Source organism: Nesoenas mayeri, assembly GCF_963082525.1.
Source record: "Nesoenas mayeri genome assembly, chromosome: 6".
NCBI classification, from domain to species: Eukaryota; Metazoa; Chordata; class Aves; order Columbiformes; family Columbidae; genus Nesoenas; species Nesoenas mayeri.
Window position 1 is genome coordinate 22,291,994 of NC_137545.1, and position 16,970 is coordinate 22,308,963.

General features: G+C 38.4%; 1 protein-coding gene across 2 annotated transcripts in view; it reads right to left on the bottom strand.

The window, feature by feature from the left end:
- The window catches only part of RAPGEF4 (Rap guanine nucleotide exchange factor 4), a gene marked incomplete at both ends in the record, with an annotated part of 145,115 nt that overhangs the window by 64,489 nt on the left and 63,656 nt on the right, over positions 1-16,970 (bottom strand). Inside the window, 2 exons of one of the 2 annotated variants that reach the window (XM_080346774.1) lie at positions 9,626-9,690; positions 10,740-10,812. The exons of the other annotated variant lie outside the window; for it this stretch is intronic. Of the exons in view, the coding sequence (XP_080202900.1) occupies positions 9,626-9,690; positions 10,740-10,812 (138 nt within the window). The remainder of the gene's footprint in view (positions 1-9,625; positions 9,691-10,739; positions 10,813-16,970) is intronic. 2 annotated transcript variants of the gene reach the window in all.

Consider the following 16,970-nt stretch of genomic DNA (forward strand, 5'->3'; position numbering starts at 1 on the left):
GAAGCTGCTGCTGGAGGGCAGCCACAGCCCCACGATTCTGCCTGCGGCCAAATGCGCTCTGCTCTGGGAGCTGATGCTCCCACCACCTTCTGATGGCACAGCCACCCCCTGCTGCCTCAGCTCCTGGTGTCACTGCTGGTCCTCACATGGCTCTGAGGTGGGCTGGGCTGGGAAACAGGTTTGGGTGAAAAGTCACCAGTAGAGCCATTCTGCAAATCCAATGAGGGCAGAGTGGCACAAGAGATGTTTCTTTAGCCCCCTCTGATTCATGCATTTGAAGTCAGCTACTTTGAAGAATGAGGATGGATGAAGCAGCACTGGGAGGTTTACAAAAACTAAATCATAATTCTCCCCTGTTAAGTTACTGGCTCTTCCTTCATCCAGTTCATATTTAAGGTGGTTGTACAAATTGTTTATAATTTCATTTCTTAAGATGAAAACAAGTGTGGCTGAGTAATTCTAATTAGAAGCACTGTAACAACTGGTACTGGAAGTAAGCTTTTTTTTTTTTTCTTTTTTCTTTTGGAACCTAAATTATGTATTCATTTCATTTCTCTACTAGTCAACTCAACTATGTGTATTTGTATTTTCTCATGAACCGCTATCTTTAATTTTAAGACAGCCGCATCACTGATGATAAAGCACACAAAGATCAAACACGCTCACAATCTTGTGCCAAGCTTTCTTCCAAAAAGAAACTTACAAAAAGAATAAATAATGGTAAGTCATAAATCATAAATCTTTAAATACCTGAACAGCACTTGCTCCTCAACCATCACTGGAGATAACAGTCCAATTATGTTTTAGGCTCTGTCGTAGATCTCTGACATTTTTGCCTCAGCAATTCTAACTGGGAATGGCTCCAAATGAGCACCACAGACCAAACACTTGCTTTGGTGGTGGTGTTCTTTGCATGGAACCAGCACAACAGGCTCCTGATTCCTGACGAGCTAACACAAAAAGAACAAAATCACTGGACAGCTTTTCCCCACTATTTATTAACCTCTCAAATTTTTGCCAATTGTACACAGCCAGAAAAAGATGCTGCTAAATGATCAGATCAGACACGTTGATTACTTACTGACTCAGAACTATAATTGACTTTGTGGAATACCAATTTCCAGCATGCACTGTAGGACAGGCAGTCAAAATGCTCTGTGAGAGATGATATGAGTGACTAGAAGGAATCCGATTTTAAGATCCCTGATCCAATTTTTCTGCCAAACTTGATAAAATAATTACAAGATTCAAAAAAATTCATTTTGCTATTTCAAATATAAGTGCCAAATGTGTTACTTGTATACGCTTGACTTGTCTGAAGACATGAACCTTGAAAAGGACTATTTTTTTTTTCTCAGTATAATTACCCACTCTTTCTGTCTTTCAACTGCATGAGATAAATGGAGCATATGTGCATGTTTTTTATGGGTTGGGACAGAATCACACAAGAGACACAGCCAAGGAGCAAGAGTCATCAAATGTGACTCCACAATATGTATTATCAGAGTGCCCTTGCCAGCACTAGCAGGTAAGGCAATATGCTGTTTCCCCAGACAAGTGGAACTGAGAGTGATGCTCTTCTTGAAAGAAAGTCCCACACCTAATTCACAATATTGTGCATTTTCCAGGAATTTCTGTTATTTTTCCATTATTTATTTTATCTAAACTATGACAGTAATACTTGCTTACTCTACTACTCTGAAGAAAGCCAACAGTGTAAGATCCCCTTCAACTGCAAGATTAGCAAAGAAATATATATCACTTAGTTTTCCATTTGTCTATTGATTTCTGAACTTCTGCCTCCCACTCCCACTGGATTATCACACCAAAAAACAATCACAACAAGCTCCTGTAAGAAAACTCATTTGAAATGTATGAACACATGTGAATCCCAAGCCTTATAACATTCTGAGTAAACCAGCATCTTTGTGTCTGACAGTCACTCCATCTTTTCTGTGACTGCAAGCTCTTTGTAGCAGAGGCCTCCATCCCTTCTTTGCATCACAGCACCCAGCACATACAAGAACTGGAAAGCTTTAGGATATATATAAATTGCAATAAAGGCTGACATAAAAATGTTTAAAAAGCAAGAGGAATTGAGAGCACCAAAATAACAACAATAACTGCTTGAGGGGACTCTTCACTCAGACAAAAACTGTGGAGATCATACATATTAATACTCAGATATAAGAGTCACGGAACTAAAAACTCATATAGCTTAACAATGACTTGAGTATATGGATTGTTCTGCTGGTAACCAAGGAGGTCTCCCTCTCTCTCTCTCTCTTTCCCCGTACTTCTCATTCTTCATCTTTTCACTCCTGCCTCATGATAAAACCCACACTACTCTGATTTGGATCTTTTATAACTACTCAGAAAGTCATTGCAACACTTAAAGGAGGACACAGATGCAGACACACTTTTCCAAGCTCAGTTGCATTCCTGAGCAAATGGCAGTGGTTGCTTCTGGAATGCTTTGCAGCTGTCTCAGGAAAGGGAGGCTCTGTCTTCAGGTGCTGACAATTCAACTGTGCTGTTGGACACTATTCACTATTTTTACCATTATTCATCTTCTCCCAAGATAAATGTGGCAATTTGCTTATGTTTTAAAACTGAAATACAGTTGCTGATATTTAATTCTCTATCGTTATTTCTCTTAGAAAATGAGGGTAAAATTTAAAACAAGAATATTACTTTAGGATCTGCAGGTTGCAAAATTCTGCCCTTTTCTGTAAGAAGTTTAATTCATCTACCAAGAGAAGTCTTGCTTCCATCTCTTACCAATCTCACCATCATTGTAGACAGCTCTGTTTATCCTTAGAGCTGTCCTTAGAACCACCACAATGAAAACTCCTCATAGGAGAAAGAAGGGACCATATTTTTCCTGACAAGTTCATGTAAGAGCTTCAAGGACCTGGGATCCTTGAACTGGATCAGGTATGCACTGAAGAGAGAGACTAAGTTATTTTGACACATACAATGGTAAATACACGGCAACCTGGACCCAGGATTCTGTTCTTTCTCTCCACAATGGTACTCATTCATGTATAGTAATAGATCAAATGAGGGTCACTTATCACATCTGCAGGTTTCATATTGGGACTACTCTGGCTAGTCCTGTATTAGCCAGATTTGAGCTCGGTTGTGTGATTAGGTATAGCAGAAGAAACCGTTGCCAAGAGCAATTGCCGTTGGGGTCTCCAGAATTCAGGGTACAAAATTAAATAATGAGTCCCAGATATTTCATAGATTACCAGGTACCTGAATTGGATGACAGAAGATGGGATGGTGCAGGTTTTTCTTTGAGACATCACTATTCCCACTGGCATTTGGAGGGGAAGCCTACAGTTGTGTGTCATCTCCATATATCTGGAACTGGAGATAGCAATGTACCAAAACCTTCCCTAGTGTTTCTGCAAGAATTTAGTTTATGCAAAGCCCATTTACGTAAACCAGCAGACCTACTAACAATTTTGTTTACATTAAAGAGCTCTGATGACACATAAAAGACCTTCACATTTTTCATGAGATTCATTCCTAACATACGAAAAAAGTATTTTTCACAGACTCCTACGCATCTCACACTTCTGCCTTTGTTATCTCTTCTGCCATATGCTGTCACCATGAGACTCACTGCCAGGGACTGCATGCACAGGCTTTGCACTAGCCAGATCATTACAGGCTGTGATAATGATTGAACCCTGAGCACTTCCACTTAGAGAAAATGAAGAACCTGAACAGACCTCTAAACAAATTATTTTCATACATGTGAAATTGGTGCCAAAATACCAGAGCAGCCTAAAAGTAATTGGTACAGTTAGGACTGCATGAAGACATTATTTAGAAATATTTGCATGTAGTGCTTTTATGCAACCACTTCAAAAATAGAAAATAAAAGGGATTTTTTTTTTTTTTTTTTTTTTTAACCCTAAGCTAACATTGTATAGGAGAACTGACTCTGGAATAGAAGACAAGAGGATAAGAATTAATGTAGACAAGTTACTGGACAGTTATATAAACCATCCACATAGAAAATCAGTTCTGTTATCAGTTTTCACGTGAATGTTGGAGAGGTTACCACTTCCAAACAAACACCTTGTCGTTCCATCCATAAACTGGCTAGAACACCGCCTGCTTTCCTCATCTATTCTTTCTTGTAGGCTCAGAATTTCGTGAGTCTGTGAAACATTTCCCTTAGCATTCTGCTAATGCTCTATCAAATTCCACATTTGACAATCTACTGAATATGTTAAAAGATAAGCTTTCTTCTCAGTCATCTGGGAAAAGTAAATTGAAATATAGGGAAATCAGAAGTAAAATTATTGTGTTTATTGCCAGAGTAGCTAATATGGTGAATGAACATGATTATTACTGGTGTCTTGTATGGGCTCTTCAAGGCTCCATCTAGTGAATAGTAATGTCATCTTTACAAACAATATACTTTCAAATGCCCAGAGCTATATTTAAGTGCTTGAAAACTGAAATAAGTGAATATTCATTTGCCTGGCAATGTTGAAAATTGCAGCATTTTGAGGACTAACACTTAGATTATGTCTTTGTCAACTAAAAGATCGTTCCAATATAATTTCATTAAATGCATTTAGAGTTGATAAAATAGCAAATCGTGTTTTCACAATCAGTCCACTTATTTAAATGCATAAAAATCAGCACTGCACCTAAGCCTTATTGAAAATTCAGTAAAGAGAAGGAATCTACATTTTATCACATCAAATTAACCAGGGAAGAAGATGGACGATAAGGTGACTTTCAGAGGAGTATTTCGGCACATCCTATAGAATCTTTGCTATACAAAATACCTTCCAACACCTCACTTCCAACAAGCTTCTAGCCTAGAGGATTCAGAGTCATTACATGAAAAGCATAAAGGGGACATCTGAGCCTGTAAGCTTCACTAACTCATTCCCTGCATTTTTAAAATATTACTTCGTGCAATAGGGGGAGCTCCTGCAATTATTTATCTCAATAGAAACCTAAAGACAATATAGGGAACATAATGGAAATAAAGCATGAGAAAGATTTCAGAAAATAGGATATATTCTTCACCCAACAGAAAGAATGACTGTATGAACTAGAACAACTTAATCTGATTATATCTGCTCTGTTCAGTATGGTTTCCTCAGTACAAAGGAGATGAAGAAGCACTTTCCCCCTTTCAGAAGGTATGTTTTCAATGAAGAAGGCACACATTTATGTAGGTTTTAAACAGTCAGAGATTAACTTGTGCAAAAAGAAAGCCAGCACGGTTTTTGAGGTGAGATGTTGTTTTAATTGAGTGTGTCACAGGAAAAATATATGTGAGCAGGTAATCAAAGTCTGTACCATAATAAACACAAAGAATTGAAGTACGCAGCATAACAAATAGGGATAAGAGGAGCTCATTAACACTGCTCAGCCAGCCTCCATTCTTGAAATTCTCTGCTTTTAAGCACTTAATTTCTCAGCCTTCCTTTCAAGCAGAATTTGTGTGTGTCTGTAGTTCACTAAGAATGTGGGGGTTCTTTTACCAAACTGCAATGTGGAGATTCTGTTACAGAAAACAATATAAAACTTCAGCTTCAATGACTAGCAGGGCTAGGACTTTTAAACCGTCAAATACTTGAGTAAATAGAATAGTTGTTATTAATCACATATTTCTATTCTTTCTGAAGATCATTCCTATGGTCTCTTAGGCACAGCATCCACAGTTTGCAAAGGAGTTTAAGGTATTTACTGATCAGCATCACACTTCATAGCAGAGTGGAGCTTCATGCTCTTGATGGGTCTGTCATCTGTTCTTACTCACATCTATTCCTGTGTTCCTACAACTCATTTTTGCAACACCTTACTTAAAACTATCTTATACCTCATGTCACCAGAGAAGAATGGGCTATTTCTTTACACATTTTCTACTTGGGCACCAGTAGAGGGTGTAACAGCACAGGGGAGACAACTGTGTTTTTCAGTTAGTGTCTGGGTTTGTAACAATCAAAATGTTGCTCTAGCAACTAGAGTGAGTGATTACAAGCAAACCCACACCGTTAAGCATCGACACAGAAATGCCCAAGCAGCCCAGCACCAAAGACGAACTGTGTGGGAATTCTGCACATGCAAAGTGCACAGCCTGTGTGCATGAGCTCGCAGTTAAACTGCAATGAGCCTCTAGCAAGCCAGTTGCCGCTGAGATTTTTCAAGGATTAACAACACAGTTTATGTTGTAGGAGGTCATAAATGGCACTCCTTACTGCCAGGACAAGCCCCAAATGTCGAGCTCCTGGTCCAAAGGACAGGATTGCTTATGTGCCACTGGGAAAAGCTATTTAATATGTGCTATGTATTTTCCCCCAGCCTCAATGTCAGAGAGGTTTGATCTATTTCAATTTAAAAATCAGCCAGACGCATACTCTCAGCATGGCAAATTCAGCGTAAACAGTGAAAAAGTGGCCAAATTGCACGAACAGGATCTTGCAGTGTGAAGCGCCGTGCAACCCTGCTGCCAGCTCTGCTGGTAATATATGGAAACAGAACCACTGCCTATTCTGCTCGCGCGCTGGAAACCAACCTCCCCTGCCTTCTAAGTACCCCTCCGTATCTTTTCCAAAAATGTATTTGAAATTATTATTGATTTTGTCATTTTGGCCTTAGGGTTACATTCATCTCACAGATCCAGCTATATCCAACTCTACCCCATGAGAACTTTTGAAAACTAGAGCTAGAGAGACTGGTGTACCGATATTAGACTGACTAGTTAAAGAGACCGAACTTGTGTTATTTTCCCTTACGTAAAATAGCTTTAAATCAACTTTGTTCCCTTCCCTAAAATATAACTGAGGCCAGTAGCATACTCCAGCTCAGTATTTTATGCTCAATTTAACTCCTACATTGCATTAAATGATGCGCAGTAATGTAACCCTAAATGCAAATGAATTTGTGTTTGGTAAAAGAAAAATCTCTTTGCTGCCTTCTCCAAATACAATTTTTTAATAGATTTTAATGAACTAGGAAAATGAAGCATCCACATACGGTGAGAAGATTTCAAGGCATGCATTAAAAGAAAAATCTTTCATTACTCATCAAAAACTAACAGATGTGACAGGAGAAAACAATTAAGCTATGAAGATGAAACTCAAACAATTAGCAAATATGGAAAATCATCTATTACAGTGCTTGTAAAAGACTCAGCACAGGCTAAAAGAGAAAAATATGCATTTCAAATTTCAAGAGTGGAATATATTAAATTTCATTTGAAGCAAATTATTTATAGTAATAAACTTCCCTGGAAAATTAAAACGACAGGCCTCCCACCATCCCCTCTGAGATAAATTCATCATTATTATCAGAACTACTGAAGACATTACGATATGTCCTTCTGTTAAGAGTATAAGGTTTTCTTAACATATCAAAGATTTTGAGGACCTTTCTCTGAATCTCAGTAAGTTCCTTTCTCAGTCTTTTCCTGGACATTCCAGAGGAGCCTCCAGGCCCCTCTGAACTGTATGTGCTGCCAGTCCCACAGGCATTATTCTGACCATCTAAACATATAAAGTAGTCTAAAGATGTCCTGCAAACACTCCCCATTCCCTGGATGAATGCTCTTCTCTGATGTCATTTTAACAGTCATACATCACCCTAAAATAAGCAAAGTATACAAAAGCTATAAGCAAGGGGCTGTTTTCTATTACCCTGTTATTTTGTGTTTTGAGTAGCTGGCAACAATTCTGGGAATTTGGCCCTGCAGTCCCAGTATCGCTCTGATCATTCAAAACTGACTACAGGGCATGAAGATCAATGTGTTGTGTGAGCACTATAATACTTGTACAGTTTCAAATTGCAGGAATGCAGCCTGCATGCAGTAAACAAAATACTTGAGTATTCATCTCTGCTGCACTTACCTTTCACTTAACATAATTAGAGAGAACTCTGGCCATATGGCAGAAACGCAGAACTAGGATTCATGAACCATTTCTATGCTGCCCAGGTTCTTCTGCCACATTTGTCATGGGACTGTCTGAGCTCCTCCAGGATGACACAAGGTGACAAGCATTTGTCACACATATTTACTGTCTCAGCTTCTCTCCACAGAGAAGTGTATGGTGTGAGAGGGAGAAGGATGTCTGTTTTATACATTTGTCTTGGAAAGGAAGTTAATATGGTTTGCAAAGGCCCTTAATCCGGTAAAAGCCACTGGACAGTTTGAGCCTGCCCCAGACAAGTTCTGTCTCCTACCCAGGTGAACATTACATGGTGCAGGAAGAGTCCTGCTGTGCCACAAAAGCCCAGATATTGGCAGCAGTATTAATCACTAAGCTTTCCACAGTTTCTAATATACTTTGTACCTGAAAGTGTATACCATCCTTAGCTGAGCATCACTGCCTGTTACTGGGGTGAGATCGCCTTCTAGGAAAGACAGATGTTTTTACCTTGTTATCTCTATCTGCCTCAGAAAATACAACATCTTTTTGTTTAGTTTCTACACCTGGTGCTTTCACTGAGAGGTCAAGCAACACCCTGATCTGGTTTAACTCCAAGTGTAGCACTGAAATGCAGCATCTTAGAGAAGCACTGAGACTTTGTAAAAATGCTTACAGAACGAAAGGTGCTATCTAAGTATCTAAGAATTATTACTCAGTGCATGGAAAAATGTTTCTTTTCATACAGGATAAGACTGCGTCAGGAAGTACTACAGCATTAGCAAATACGACTCTAGAAAAAGGAACTGCATACTGTTACATTCATACACTTAATAAAGGCTGAACGTGACAATTAAGAAAGGTCAGTACCCTTGAGGAAGCAGGACAGACAGACAGGGAGAGGTGGAAGTAGTTATTTTCGCATTACGGAAATACGCTAAAATATTCATTGTCTTTATCTACTGTCAAGAGATTTTTTTTGTGTAAGAAAATACCTTTAACCTTTTAAAGACATCACACAAATGCATTCAATTAAATTCCTATGTCCAGAAAGAAGGCATCCAAGCATCTGTTTATTACTGTAACTTTTCTTCTCCTGCCATAAAAAAAAGACCCAACTAAAAGTTATTAATCTTTACAGCAAAGCCTGATACTATTTCTTCCCACTGTTATAATTACTTTCAACCTATCATAGAAATATTCATCAGTTCTTTCACGTGGGTCCTCATCTGGTGAGACTCAAGGTACAGAACTAATTCTACAATGAGGAACTGGGATGTAAAGCTGCTCTCTGAACACAAGAGAAAATCCACCCTCAGTAAAGGACCAGAACAACACCTATGCATTAGTTAAGCCTTAAAATATAATTTAATTATTAATTTTATGATCCATTGGCTATGCACTGGTCTTGTCACACTGCTGTTTTTTTTCCTTACCCTCAGCACATTTCTGAAAAGATAGGACAACTAGATTGTAATACACACTTTGGCAGCAGTACACGTTCCAATAATGCTGATGATGAACTAGCTGCTTTCTCTAGTTACATCATACAATGTCTAAAGTGTTCTTATAATTTGTATACCATAGTAAATGCATCAACCACATGTTTCACATTTGCACCTTGTTCTTTTCAATTTAATGCTGTACTTTAGTAATTTTTCATTACCAAATCCCCCACCTGCACAAGAGAAACTAAGGCAAAGCTAGCTGTGATTTACCTTATTACAATTTTTAGAAACTTGGCAAAGAGCACTGCTTGACATACTGTCCTTATCTGGCATTCCTAAGAAAAAGAATACAGAAAATAAATATATACTGTACATTCTTTAAGTAACAGTGGAGGTATTTATTAATAGAACAGGGAACTGGAGGGTTCAATACTTTAATAACATATAGATTAATCTCTGATTTTTTAAAGAGGAAAACAGATTGATTCAGATTAAAGTTTTCTCTTGTGAACACAAAATAATACAAAAAGCTAACTTGTGTAAATACTACAAACAGTTTGCTAGACCTAGTACTTTCTCACAACTTAATACTTGATGTATACAGGAATTATTTATCTTTTTTCATTTAACGTTACCTGTGTTTTAGTACCTGGAAGTCAAATGCAACATTGAGTTTGCACCAACTAGCATTGCCATGCTATGGTCTCACAAATAAAACTTATTGAGCACATAACATATGGGACAAAATTTGCAGATGCAATTTCTAGCCATCAGATTGTCCTGGTTGGCATCTAAATAATCTTCCAGTAACTAAGTAAGAGTACTTTGATCCACAGAGGTGATGAGTTCCAAAGGCTGCCCTTACATTCATGTCTACAGCACTATCCCACAGTTTGACAGGTTCTCACGAGGCAGAGACATGCCCAGACTTATTTAGCTATGTAACTAAGGTCAGACAGCAGCACGTTCACTGCAGGCTGTCTGCCCAAGCACTAACCCAGGTTCCCAGGCAAGTTGTGCAGCCCATCCTAACTAAAACAAAATAAGCCAGTTTGTTATAAGTATTTTACTAGCAGGACTTATGGCTGTCTTCCATGGAATTCAGGTAACAGCTATAACCAGTTAAATGTTCCATGACATCAGACGGTATGCTTTAGCCAACAGGCCTGGCTCATAGTGCAATTTGTGTACAGCTCTGTGTACACCTTTTCCAGTTGGCAATGCAGTTAGGCAAGTTCCAAAGTACCTCCTACTACATGCAGTATTAATATTGAATTGAATTTAACATCATCATTCCAACACCCCAAAGCAGAGGACTTAAATCTTCCCCTTTCTTCTCTTTTCTCTTTTTTCTAACACCTGATGTCTATTTTCTCATACTTACTGTCATTGTTGGAGCCAGTTTCCATAACACCATAAGGAGGAGTGAGAAGTCCAGACATATACTGTCGATATTTCTGAAAGACAGCAATGGCACATTCAGTCAGGTACAGATGTATAAATCCATCCAACAGATGATGTGATATTTACATTCATGTGTCTGCTGCCTTGTGTGTCACACGCACATGGACAATCTGAGGCAGTCAGACCCGTCTGCTCTCCATGCTACCAGGCCTGCTTTCTTGACTGGAGCACACTGCTTTATTTTATTAAAAGTTGTGCTAAACCAGCTCCCTCCATCTTCCCCAAAGCATGACTTTGAGAGTTCTAATAAAAGAATACTGTACTTGGTTGTGTGATTTCCCCTAAAGGCCGTTTTAAAGCTCGTTTGAAATTACACTACTCAGCTGAACTCAAGCTCAGCAGCTACTTTATTGTAGGGATGGAGACAAGGCTGCTAACTAAGGATTCTTGAGAATCATGTGCCACTACAATTTTGGTGTCAGATTTAGCCTGAAAACTCTAAACATTAAATTCCAACACACTAAGTTTGGTTTTCAGAAACTACAAGGTTATGAAACACACAAACCCAGGTTCTGTTTACACACACACACACACACACACACAAGAACTGTATTATCAGATGAAACTTTGTAACTGCAAAAATAATGTCCTTTGTATCACCATAAACTACATAATTGTAACTGATGCCAGTAACTGGTATTTTTTTCAGTGAATGCTGGTGACATGATCAATAAGGTTCAAAGCTCTGTCTAGGGCTTAAGAAATTCACAGAAGCTAAAAAATAAAACCAAAGGCGGGGGGGGGGAAATGTCCTTTTATCACACAAAAATCATTCAATGAATAAGCAAGACATTTTTGTTATCAATCATACTATATTGCTGTCATGCTTAAGGGTAAACAATTATAATTCCCTTTTGGAACTGTCAGAAAACAAGCTTGTGCAATAGGGATGCTGATGATCAGTGTAAAGAAACTGTGTCAAGCGGTCCTTAGGGTGTTCAGTGAGCTCAACCTGAACAAGCAGACCACTGAACTTCACATAGGTTTCAGCTAAGTACACATCATGAGACAGAAAATGACCCTCAAAGTACAATTTTAATGTAAAAGTTTCATCCTTTGCTCCATGGAGCTATTTGGATGCACTCACTTTTAAAATGTTGTCTGCTGGATTTTAACAGATGCTTGAATTATCATTTTAACATTTCTTTTTCTTGGAAATGGATATGAAAATATCATCAATTCTAGCACTAAAGACTGAGTGTCTTGCATTCTAAATAACAAAAGCTATAAAGATTACATTAATCTTAATAATCCAATCCTATTTTTAGACAAGCCATTACATCCTAAAGCTTAGTAACATATTATTTAAATCTCACTCATAATCCAGCTGTAAACTCGCAGCAGCAAAAGTATGTTATATTCCTGGTCATTCACACAAAGTAAATGCTACTTCATTTGAGGATAAACCTCTCCTGTTTTCTTTCCAAAACCATTCACTTTCCTATACACTCCATTCAGACCTATGCCTGGAACTCAGTGAGAGGAAGAATACGAGAAATAATTATATTATCTGTTCAACAATTAAATCACACACATAAAACAAGACAAAAACTCATTTTGGTTGGCTAAATGAAAAAAAGAAAAACATGTCACAAGTGGTTGAAGTACCTTTTCATTCACAGAGTAGATAAACATTTTGTTCTACCTTGTACTGAATTTCATCTCAAAATGTGATTTAGAAATGGAAAATTGAAATGTTCCATTTGGGATATGATAAAATCAAATTTTATAGTGTTTTTTTTCCTTTCTTCTTCCTCACCATTCAGATGGTATTAACTTCTTTGTTCCATTTTTCCCAAAATAGCATTTTCCCAGAAATACATTATTAGTCTACATTTAATTCACCTTGATAAAGAACCTGAATGGTAAGAAGACAGTAATTTCCTCTTTTGTTTCCTATACCATGTTCACAGTCGGCACGCACTGCATGGCCGTTTCCCTTCTGATTAATTCTCTAGTATTTTTACTGATTATTCTTCTCATGAAACAAAACACAGAACATGCTACACAATTTCCAAAAGATGTGGGGGCCCAGCTTAACAAAATACCTACAGGTAGAATAAGCCAGAACTGCATACAACACTTGAAAGGAGGCACTTAACCCCATTCAGCCCCACTTTATGCCCAGGATGCCAAAGGGCAGCAGGAAGAAGAGCACAGATGCCAAGGCCTTCAGCTCTGTCACCGTCCCCTTGAAGGTGCCACTCTGCCATGGGATGAGTCTAGTGAGTGTGACCCAGCCTGCCCCATGGGCAGCGCTGCCTGCCAAGGAGTTCAGGCAGCATTACCAGAACAGGCACTAATTCAAGACGTGTCCTTAGAGAGCTCAGTTCTTCAGACTCCTCCAGGGCATCTCTGTGTAAATGAAAATACCTTCTATACCTGGGTATCTGGAGGGATGGTTAATATGGCTGCCTACACATGGCCTTCTATGAAGATACCTCGATGGGGTGCAGGCTGACAAAAGAGGTATAATTCACACCTAAAATTGCGTCACTTCATCAGCCAAATTAAATGTCAAGGGACTCTTCTTTGTCAAGAGGTCAGGGAACACTGTTTGCTGGAAAAACCTAAGTATGCAAAGGCAGATGTAAGTAACTACATAAAGCTTCACAGTATCAGACGGAGTAATCGAGTTCCAGGTATGAGATCTCTCAAAGCTGAGATAATGAGGAAAACAACACTGACTGTGAGACCTATCTCGTTACTATAATGTCTGTAAATGAAAAGAAAATGCAATAAGTTAAATTGCACTGGTAGGTGGTATTTAAAATCATCCTGAAGATTAAAAGACTAAATATTTACAAAAGGTTTTTGAAAGTGTATTCCATTGGTGGTATGAACTCTGGGAAGGCTTTCCTTATGGAAGACAACAATAGCTATCAAATCACCATAAGCTTGTTTATTACCAGAAGTCTTCAAGTTCTGTAAATCCAACATGACAGCAGGTTTTAAAACTACACTCAGTGACCTATTCACTCTGTCTTCAGATTCCTACCAATTTATAAACTCAATCATGCAACAGCTTAAAGATCAGACACTTCCTGCATCTAATCTGACAGCACAAGTAATAAAGACAGTAATTTTTTCTTCCAGTTACTGACCGCCTCATGTCCTTGCAGGGGCAAAAATTAACACAACCTTTTCAGTCACTGCTATAGCCTAAAGCATATGAGAGCTGACAAGGAACAGTTGGGGATGGGAGAAGAGGAAGAAAGAGAATCACACACGTGCCGTACTGGGGAGGTGCTGTGGGTGAATTTTCATACCAACAGTTTTTAAGGCCACTCATTGACAGGTTTTTCAGCATGTTCCTTTGCATGCTCTTATTTAGGCTTTATTTGCAGTTAGCTGCAGTTAGTCTCAGAGGTTTTCATGAAGACAACAGATTTAATTCTACTCTGTGAACATAATTGGGTATATTTTTACATGCAAATGTTTAGAAAGGCACCTACTATAATTCTGACGCAAGCTATCTCTAAATTCCCTACATTTTTTTCTAGCATATATAAGGTATATAAAAGACATCTTCTAGTCCCTTCTGCTGCAAGTACTGAAGAGCTAATGCCTCTTTAAAGGGAAAGAAGGAGCAAAAAAGAGCTTTGAATGTAGGTTCCACATCAGATACTCTCCCAAGTGCAGCAGTTCCACAGTCAGCAAAGAGTATCTGATGGGCTGTATAATAAAGGACCCAGGTAGTGATGGTTTGTAGCACTCAGGAATCAAGTCAGGCTTCTGATGTTTCCCCTTCTCAAGGTAAACCTACATGTGGCCAGATACTGTTATAGGAAGTGTCCTGTAACACTGGAGAAGGTTTTGTAGACCACAACCCGTGCTTGGTTGAATCTCTCTCTTTCTCCTCTGCTCACAATTACAACCCACAGAGTCACTTTTGACCAAATGCACTTCTGCTCCCCCTTCTGCCTACCATTGGCAGCAGAGAAGGTGACAAGGCAGAGCCTGCATTACTTGCAGATGTGGGAGTAACATAAAATAATTCATCTGTGTTGTAGAAATCCTAGGCCAAACATCAAGGTGCTCTTTCCACATGTTTTTCAGAGCCTTATGTAACTATTTTATTCGATGCTGTCATTTTGACTATTACCTGAGTTCTGCAATCCTCCTGTACTAGCTGGCTGTACTCATCTAATGTTTCTCTTGGGCAATATATGCTGTAGCCTGGCAATGTGGGCCAGCTTCTCTATTTCCTTTTGATAATAAATAATTGATCAGTGATGATCTGAGTAAAACTCTGTTCTTCCTCTAAGTTGGATGAGCCAGTCGTGCCATTCTGGCAATGAAGGATTCCCTCATGAGCATTACTCACAAGGGTGCATCCCTTCTCTCTTTTCTCCAGAACATTAAGGGGAGATGTGAAAAAGCCTCTGGACCCTCTTTTCACCCACCAAACCAAGCAGAGATTGCTATCTCAAAGTCTAGATCAGCTTTGCTTTTAGATCTGACACTCCAAATATTGCTCTTTACTGAACTAACTGAAAGGTAAAATCTCAGGTCATCTACCTACTCCCTGTTAGTGTTTTCCAGGAAAAGTGCCTAATGTTCTTACAGAATTAAAAAAACAACCAAATAAACACAGATAGTCATGTTCATAGTTGTTTTATCTTATTCAAAGGGGAAACCAAACAACGCACTTGCTATTGCCCAATAGTGTGTGCCGAAACCCACAAAAGACTGGCATAATTCTGATTTCAGATACTGTCTTCTTAGTATGCTTATAAATTAATAAGTGTACTTCTTCTAAACAAGCTCAATCAGAAAATTCTATACATTTCAGGTCAATGACACTTAACTCAATATCACAAAAAGGATCTGACCCATGGCTCTTTAACACTGGAAAGTGAATCACTGCTTGAAGTTGGTGCTTCACTCCAAAACACCAAGTGTCCTGCATATTACTCAATACTTGAGTTTGTCATTCACAGAAAATATATGTATTCACTGTCTCTCACAGTATACGTAAGAGAACAGAACTGAGGTATTTCTAAAGGAAAGGATAAAGACAAATTAGGAAAAAATAATTCTACAATAGCAAAAACATATATTTATGTATTGTGGAAAAATAGAAAATAAACCATGTGAAGATCTTACCATGACTTACTCAACAGTGATTGTTTTGTATGCGTCAGTCTATCAAGTCATTACAATGAGATAGACATGGCCTGAAATAGCAGAAGTGAAGTACCATTTAGTCATATTTAGATAAAATAAGTACAGGAAGTGCCTGTACTGAAATTGCTGAATCCTGATCCCAGAATTAGTACAATTTATATAACAGCAGATGAATCTGCATATTTTCCATTTATTTACCTATTTACCATCTTCTGAATGTTTCTGCATGGCTCTAATCAACTACGCTTTAGATTTTACTTGATCTCTTTGTTTTTGAGGCACATATTATTCTGTCACATTCCCACTTAAATCAGTTTATCATGCTTGAAAAGCTCTGTGTGCAGAATTTTCTTGGTCACAGAATCCCCTTGAGTTTTAGTTGAAAACAAAAACGCACCCAGCTCCCTGAAATCGTGCCAAATAGCAGACTTGGCTACCAGATAGAAACCCGAAGATAAGACTGCACTGCAAAAAATCAAATCCAAGGAAATTAGAGCATGAGCAATGATTAAACAAATTACACAGCCTATTCTGCTCCATCTAATTTAAATATAGAAATGACATCATGCAGCCCTCCGATTCTGTCTCCTAGAGGAATCCACTCAGGAAATGCAGTTGGGTGGAGACAGACTTGTTTGGGAGGGGTGGAAAAGACTGCATAGACTAAAAAGAGGACAAAGAAAACAAAGAAGAACAAACAGTCCATCTGTGCATGTGTTTTCTTTTACTACACTTGTGGAACCACAGAACAGAAAATGTATGCACAGGAGAAAAATATAACAAATTAACTGCCTTTAATGTGAAATTCAAGTTTTCAAAAGTGACTGAAAAAGAGCATTATACAAGTCCATATTTACTTTTTCACAGTGATATCTATGTTGAATTTGTTCACTTCAAAATCAGATGATGATGACTGTCAGCAGCAGTGCTTCAAACTCAGTACAAGATCAGAAAATCAAGCTGTGCTCTCCTTTTTTCCCCTTTCATTATCACCTGTAGAAGAGAGGCAGCAAATCACATC